The sequence below is a fragment of the Sturnira hondurensis genome, unplaced genomic scaffold (assembly GCF_014824575.4).
Source record: "Sturnira hondurensis isolate 20B ecotype Veracruz unplaced genomic scaffold, ASM1482457v3 Scaffold0009723, whole genome shotgun sequence".
In the NCBI taxonomy this organism is placed as follows: domain Eukaryota; kingdom Metazoa; phylum Chordata; class Mammalia; order Chiroptera; family Phyllostomidae; genus Sturnira; species Sturnira hondurensis.
In genome coordinates this window covers 60,755-69,385 of record NW_028082354.1, presented here as the reverse complement: position 1 = coordinate 69,385, position 8,631 = coordinate 60,755, and the positions used below count along the sequence as shown (strand labels likewise).

General features: G+C 47.5%; 1 protein-coding gene across 1 annotated transcript; it reads left to right on the top strand.

The window, feature by feature from the left end:
- Positions 1 to 1,637: 1,637 nt before the first annotated feature.
- On the top strand, positions 1,638 to 8,237 carry USP27X (ubiquitin specific peptidase 27 X-linked; the record flags this gene model as incomplete). Its single annotated transcript, XM_037057706.1, has 2 exons — positions 1,638 to 4,079; positions 6,636 to 8,237. A coding segment is annotated over one exon (2,340 nt), but the record flags the coding sequence as incomplete, so codon positions are not given.
- Positions 8,238 to 8,631: the final 394 nt, after the last annotated feature.

Genomic DNA, 8,631 nt, shown 5'->3' with positions numbered 1-8,631 from the left:
CAGAGATCTAGGTCTCTTTGATGTCTGTTTTTCTGTGGAGGTGGGATGAGAGTACCTCCTGTCTCTTCACCCATCCATGACTTCCATCATTTTTAGCAGGAACAGTAGGAACAGGAATCCTTCGGTGGGTGAGGTAGTTGTAGTTCCTCTAGTTGCAGACTACAAAGGGCAGGGTTTATTGGAAAGATGCTGTGGTGCTTCAAGGAATTGAAGCAAGAGTTGGATTAGGAAGAGGAGGCACCAGGACAACTCTGGGGGCCTCAGTTGTATGGGCACCAGCCACACATCCTAACCTTCTTATGGGCTCCTGATTCGTGACAACCAATTCATGCTGCTAACCCCTGGAGGCCTCTCTGAAGGAAGGGGCCAGGTGGAGGGGCAATGCCCATGGTAACCAAAAACTCTGCTAGGGTATCATTAGGCAGCACAAGACCAGTGATCCCCAAGAATCACAAACTGACTCTTCCTGGAACACATTCTCCCCTGACACTCCAGCACGGACTATATACTTTTCCTCTGAGCCCCATTCTGACGCCATCCCTTAGCTGCCCTCCCTGGGTCCAGTACCTGTGGCCACTCCATGACCTCACCCAGCATGCCCAAGACCTAAGCCACCTTTTCTGGGTCCTCATGGGCCCGTAGTTCTGCTGCCCATTGCCAGAAGCTCTTAGTGTGGGAGCTCCCAGAGGTTCTCAGACCCAGGCCTGCCCCTCCCTGCTCCCACCTGCTCAGTGCTTGAGGGTCCTAGGGTGGGGTCCTGTAGTTCAGGACTCTCAGTCATAGAGGAGGTACTAACTATAAACATGGCCTTGTTGTGTCTGGTCTCTTCTGCTGCCCTCCCTGGGTTGCTCAACATCTGCTGGGCCAGAAGGCTGGCTGCCAAACCTTCAACCCACTCATGGCCTTGGGAGCCCAAGGAGGAGATGAGGAGGCACAGGCACAGCCTCTGCAGAGCGCAGATAAGATGGGCACAGGGATGTGCCTCTTCAGGCCCAGAGGCTTTGGGAGCTCTGCCTCTGGGAATCTGGTGTCCAGGTTGGTCCAGAATGGATCTGGGGCTTCATACTTACTGGGCAGGGGGCAGAACTTGGTACAGGAGGGGAGCCTAGGACTGGCTCAGGCGGCAGGCTCAGCCACAGCGATGATGTTCTGTCACAGCTTCTGACTGCGCTGCTCAGGACCCAGACTCTAGGGGACATTTCACAGCCCCAGAGGTGTTTCTGGACTTCGTTATCCCTGTGTCCCCAGCCCTGCAGAGCTGGGGCAAGCCTCCTGGACCGAGGGAAGGACGAGGAGAGGGGAGGAGACCACGAAAGGGGTCAGAGCAGCGATTGGAGCTGAGAACTGGAAGAGACTTAAAGAGACTGCGCGGTCCCCGCCCCCCTTCCCGCCAGCCTCAATGAATTAGAGCTGTGTTTCCCAAACTTGCCTGATCATAAGAATCCTCTCGGGCCCTAGTTAAAGATACGGGTTCCCGAGAGCACCTCTCTTTGAGATTCTGATTCCGTGGGTCTGCGGGTGGAGCCGAGGAATCTGTAATTTTAACACGCTCCCCACGTGATTCTCTGGAACAAGCAAGTTTGGGAAATACTGAATTAAAGGAAACCGGGCCTGGCTGCCGAAGCGGCCTCCGCTAGGGGGCTACGGCGGGAGTATTCCCGGGGGCGTCGCCTGCTTCCGCCGCCGCCTCCTTGAGTGCAAGTCCCTTTTGGGTCCAGCTGCCACAGCCACCACGCTCCCTCAGGCCGGGCGGGGGACACCCCAGGTCTGCGTGGCCCCCGCGCCGCCACGCCCAGTGGCCGCCCGAACCCAGCGAGCAAGGGGAGGAGCCGCGGCCAGTGGAGGCGGAGGAGATAGAAGAGGCGGAGACGGCGGAGACGGCGGCGGAGAAGGCGGAGAGGAAGGTGGAGACAGAAGCGAAGGTGGAGGGGAAGGTGGAGGCGGCGGGGAAGGTGGACGCCACCGACAAGGTGGAGGCGGCGGGGAAGGTGGACGCCACCGGCAAGGTGGAGCTGGAGGAGGAGGGTCCGGGCCGCGGGGTTGAGCTCAAGCTGGAGCCCGAACCCGAGCCGGTACGGGAGGCAGAGCAGGAGCCAAAGGGGGAGCCGAAGCAGGAGCTGGAGGATGAGAACCCAGCGCGGAGCGTCGGTGGTGGCGGCAATAGCAACGAGGTTCCTGTCCCCACCCTTCCCTCTGACCCCCCGCGGCCCCCTGATCCCTCTCCACGGCGTAGTCGTGCCCCCCGCCGCCGACCCCGGCCACGGCCTCAGACCCGACTCCGTACCCCGCCGCAGCCTAGGCCACGGCCCCCGCCCCGGCCCCGGCCCCGGCGCGGCCCTGGGGGTGGATGCCTGGATGTGGATTTTGCTGTGGGTCCACCAGGCTGTTCCCACGTGAACACCTTTAAGGTGGGAGAGAACTGGAGGCAGGAACTGCGGGTGATCTACCAGTGCTTCGTGTGGTGTAGAACCCCAGAGACCAGGAAAAGCAAGGCAAAGTCGTGCATCTGCCATGTGTGTGGTACCCACCTGAACAGACTCCACTCTTGCCTTTCCTGTGTCTTCTTTGGCTGCTTCACAGAGAAACACATTCATGAGCACGCTGAGACAAAACAACACAACTTAGCTGTAGACCTTTACTATGGAGGTATCTACTGCTTTATGTGTAAGGACTATGTATATGACAAAGACATTGAGCAAATTGCCAAAGAAGAGCAAGGAGAAGCTTTGAAATTACAAGCCTCCACCTCAACTGAGGTTTCTCACCAGCAGTGTTCAGTGCCTGGCCTCGGTGAGAAATACCCAACCTGGGAGACAACCAAACCGGAGTTAGAACTGCTGGGACACAACCCAAGGAGAAGAAGAATCACCTCCAGCTTTACCATTGGTTTAAGAGGACTAATCAATCTTGGCAACACGTGCTTTATGAACTGCATAGTCCAGGCCCTTACCCACACTCCCATCTTGAGAGATTTCTTCCTCTCTGACAGGCACAGATGTGAAATGCCAAGTCCGGAGTTGTGCCTGGTCTGTGAGATGTCTTCGCTTTTTCGGGAGTTGTATTCTGGAAACCCATCTCCTCATGTTCCCTATAAGTTACTGCACCTGGTGTGGATACATGCACGGCATTTAGCAGGGTACAGGCAACAGGATGCTCATGAGTTTCTCATTGCAGCATTAGATGTCCTGCACCGGCACTGCAAAGGTGATGATGCTGGCAAGGCAGCCAGCAATCCCAACCACTGTAACTGCATCATAGACCAAATCTTCACAGGTGGCCTGCAGTCTGATGTCACCTGTCAAGCCTGCCATGGTGTCTCCACCACAATAGACCCATGCTGGGACATCAGTTTGGACTTGCCTGGTTCTTGCACCTCCTTCTGGCCCATGAGCCCAGGGAGGGAGAGCAGTGTGAATGGGGAAAGTCACATACCAGGAACCACCACGCTCACGGACTGCTTGCGAAGGTTTACAAGGCCAGAGCATCTAGGAAGCAGTGCCAAAATCAAATGTGGTAGTTGTCAAAGCTACCAGGAATCTACCAAACAGCTTACAATGAATAAATTACCTGTTGTTGCCTGTTTTCATTTCAAACGGTTTGAACACTCGGCCAAACAGAGGCGTAAAATCACTACATACATATCCTTTCCTTTGGAGCTGGATATGACACCATTTATGGCCTCAAGTAAAGAGGGCAGGATGAATGGACAGTTGCAGCTGCCAACCAGTAGTGGAAATGAGGAGAATAAGTATTCCTTGTTTGCCGTGGTTAATCACCAAGGAACCTTGGAAAGTGGCCACTATACCAGCTTTATCCGGCATCACAAGGACCAGTGGTTCAAGTGTGATGATGCTGTTATCACCAAGGCCAGTATTAAAGACGTTCTGGATAGTGAAGGGTATTTACTGTTCTATCACAAACAGGTCCTGGAACATGAATCAGAAAAAGTGAAAGAAATGAATACACAAGCCTACTGAAGTGACACACAGACCTACCTGTAATGGAAGATGATGACACCTATACTACTACTGGCATCAAGATTTAAAGGACCTACTTGCATGGCCCATGGGCCTGACAGAGTAAGAATTGAACAGTACCCAGTGTCTAAAAGGTCCTGATTGGAAGAGAAATAGGAGGGGTGGGAGAAGAGGCTCTAGTCTAAGCAGTTACTTAACGGAAAACTAAATGGCAGGAATGTTCTGGTAAGGAAGGCAGGGAGATCCTGACACTGGTCCATATCCTATATTCCTCCAAAAGATTGTGTGGGAAAGTGTGGGGTGGGAGGGGGGTGGTGTTTGGGGGGGGGTGTGTGCCCTTGTAACCATAAAACATCTTTCTTCATGGGTGTTTCAGCTTCAACTGACCAATCACATAACGGTTATATGTTTGAGGGGGAAAAGAAAAGTTTATACAAATGTAGCCCATTACATATATGGGTATGAAAGTGGAAAAGTGGAGGAGGCAGGGATATCTCATTGACAAACACCTTTGCCAGTTTCTTTGTATTTGTGATTTTTTTGTGCTATTAAATGCAGTATTAAAAAAGAGAAAAGCCCACAAGGGCTAGTGAAAAGAGAAGGAAGAAGGGGGCTTGTATAAGGGGAGCAATTGCTCCAGTAGTAGAGAAGACCAGAAATACTGTAAGATAAGTAATCCACACAGAGAGGCCTCAGCTAAGAGTATTATGTGTGAGTGTTTTTTAAAAAGCTGTATGATATACTTGAGCAAATCAATGAACCTCTTTGCGATTGTTTTCTCATCTGTACAATGCAGATAATTCCTACCTTAAAGGATTATTGTTAAAGATAAAATGATATAAAATGTGTCAAAGTATAAAGTAAAAGGCTTGGAACTCTGTAGGGCCTCAGTAAACGTTTGTTGGATCTAAAACTTCTTTGGACTAGGACCAGAATGCATCAGAGGCGAGTGTCAGTCCTAACTGAGACCAGTGAACAGAATGGGCACACGTGTTGTTCCATGCAGTTACACACACACACACACACACACACACAACTTCCTCCACAACATTGCCTACTTGGAGCCCCAAAGCAGAGGACTCCTGTGTAGAAGGCATCACAGTCAGTGCCACACCCAGGATTGAGGGCAGAACCACAACTGTCCTCAAAAGTCATGCTTCTGTCTATTGGAAGACTGTCATGTTTTCATGACTCAGCACTCCAGTGATGGGACTCTTAGGGCGACTAGGCTTCCAGTCTTCTGCATAAGGGTGTTTGGTGGTTTTTGCCTTCCACAAGCAGTATGGATGTATCTGTTACATTCACCTGCAGGCATAGATCAGTAGAAATACTGTTTTCCAAAGCTCCCTGGTCCGGTAGCCCAGGGATATTTATGGAGTGGGATGTGGCCCCTTCTCTGATTCTCACAGAGGACAGAGCAGCTTGTAGAGATCTAAGCCAAAGCAGATGGGCTGCACTCAGGTTGGGGTAAGTACTGGTGCTTTCTTCTTTTTCTCTTAGCACGAGATATAGAAGTACTTATGGTCTAGGAAATGCTTAGGGGGGACATAAATGTACATCAGACTCATGGGACTTGTATCTATTAGCTCTGGTAAAAGGCTGGGCTTTTTCAGGGCTTCCCAAGTCTACTTCACAGTCAACTAATTTGGAAATACATATTTATTTAAGTGGTTGTGGGTATATCCCCAACTAGCTCATAGGCTTTTTTAGGACAGTGGTTCTGTCTCCTCTTGTACCCTGAACTGCATCCTTAGCCCCTAGCACAGTTCTTGACACATAGTAAGTAGATATTTAAAACATTTACTTGATGAATGAATGAACCAATATACCTTCCTTTCATAACCAAATTTTCATTAAAACCCAGGGCCCATAATCCTCAAGAAAAAATGTAAAAAGTAGTTTTGGTATCTTGTAGGATAGAGGAGACCAAGAGATGAGTGGCTTTTGATGCCACTTGGCAACTTCATGCCAGGTATTTGACTACCTTTTGGTATGTCTGGTGGCCCTGCCTAAGAAGACAGCCATTGCCCTCATTCTCATTCATTTCTGCCACAGAAATAGTTTAGTCACACGTGTGCCACTAGATTCTAACTGCTTGCACAGAAATGATCTTTTACATTTAAAAAATTTTTATTTGGAAATAATTTTAAGCCTACAGGAAAGTTGCAAAAATAAAAAATAGCATAAAGAACATCTACATCCCCTTTACCAGATTCACCTATTGCTAACATTTTATGTGTCATTTGCTTTATAGTTTGTACATATGTTCTCTCTCGTGTGTGTGTGTGTGTGTGTGTGTGTGTGTGTATTTGGACCATATGAGGGTAAATTACATCATAGCCCTTTATGCCTAAGTACTTCAGTGTGTGTTTCCTAAGAACAGGCATATTTTCTACATTGCAGTGTAAACTTTAGTAAATTTAACAGTGATACAATACTTTTATCTAATTTACCATATATACTCCAATTTTGTCTGTTGAGACAATAATGTCCTTAGCCTTCTCTATCACAGTGTCTGGTCTAGGTTGAGGTATTGCTTATAGATATCATGTCTCTTTAGCATCCTTTAATCTGGAAAATTTCCACAACCTTTTTTCATTTTTTATGGCATTAGCATTTTTAACAGAACGTTCCTCATTTTTGGTTTGTCTGATACAGAAGCTGTCTTTTAAATACCCTGCACTTGGGAGTATTTCTAAGAGTTATGAGTGGTGCAAGACTGCTGAAGCTGACCTCCCCCGCTCCATTGGTGGAAGGCACAGACCACCAGAGGGAGCAACTGTCCCTGGCACTTCCTGATTGAAGCATGTACCTCCTCTGGAAAACACCATTATCCCTCAGTAACAAGGGAGCCATTCAAGCCCAGCCTTATTCCCCTACCTGTCACCAACCCCCCAGACTGAGGCATGGAATGTAAAAGCAGCCAGCGCCTGCTTTCTGATCACACCACTGTGGGACACAGGGCATTATGTATTTAGCAGGTATGTGTTAACTTGAGCTCCAATGGAGATTCAGGCATGTTTGAGCATGTTTGGCACATGGGCAGGCACCTACCTACACGGTTGGGGCCTTAGGGGGATTAAGAAGTAACACTCTTGACACCTTTATCAACATTCCCATAGTGGGCACAGCTGCAGTAGGTTGGGGCAGGGTAGAGGTAAATACTTCTTAAATAGCTTCATGGGCAGAATACACAAAGATGGGGCCTAGATTTAGTAAGGAAGAACATGGAAGATGCCCAGAACATTGTTTTGTGGTCTACTAGAGGCCTTGAGACACTATTGAGCTATTCTACATGAGGGCTAGAATTCTGTGTGAAGTTCAGATATGTGCAAGAACTGGTATAATTTAAGCTGATTCTTTAACCAAGACTCCATCTACTTCCACAAGTTGGTAAGGCCAAGGAAACTCAGTTTACATGTAGGTTTATGATATGGGCCAGAAGGGCACAAGCAAAAGATGAATACTCATGACTTGAGGCCTTACCCACCCATAGGGCTCAGAGTGAGGGACTGAACAATGGGATACTTCTCTTTCACCTGTGATACATGCTTCTTCTGGTTTCTTATCCTAACCAGGTTGAAAATTCAGAACCCTACCACTTCCCACTTCCTCCAGGTACCCAGATGCTGAAACTTATTCTGGCCCACAGTTCACATATGGAGCTGCCTCACTTCTTCCCCATCTATAGGGAATCCTGATTAGGGATGCTGTCAACAAAGACATCTTTTTCAATCAAGAAACAGAGTGGCCCTCATACAATTCATATTGTCATAATGTAATAGACCTGGTATCAGGAACCCGTGTTTGTACCAAATATGTATTCATACTTGAGTTTCATACTCTCAGAACCTCTGAGAGTATGAAACCCAGAATCCACGGCAGTGTGTCATTTGTTAGATACTGACCTTCCTCTGCAGGTGACCCAATGCCATCTTTAAATTCTTATTTTGAAATATATCAAATACACAAGAAATGCACATATCATAAGGGTACAACTTATAAATTTATAGATAATAAACAGGCCCCCATAAATAATACCCAGATCAAGGAATGGAGCATTACCCACAAGTCAGGCCCTCCTCCTGCTTCCTCCCAGTCAATAACCCCAAAGGGTAATTCCTATCCTGACTTTGCCTACTGTAGATTAGTATTGTACTTTTTTATGTCCTCCATAAATAGAATTGTTCAGTATGTATACTTTTATGCCTAGAATCTCTTGCTCAACATTATTTTATGAGCTTCAGATATGAAGTATTATTGTCAAGAAAAATTATGAGGAACATCACCATTTCTGCCCAATGAGTTAAAAGTAATAATCTCTACTCTTCTCAGTGATTTCTGACATATTGAACCAATTCAAAGGGACCCAGGCCATTGCAAAGTTGGACTTTGAGAGTGTCTATAATCTTACTCAGGTACAATAAAAGAGATAGATGTTTGTTTTTAACAAACAAACTGAGATACAAACAACAATATGGTGATTACCAGAGGGGAAGGTGTGTGTGGGCAGATAGAAGAGGGTACAGGGATAAATAATGACAGAAAGAGACTTGACTTTGGATGGTGAACACACAGTACAATATATAGATGATGTATTATAGATTTGTGTACTTGAAACCTATATAATTTTATTAAGCAATGTTATCCCAAT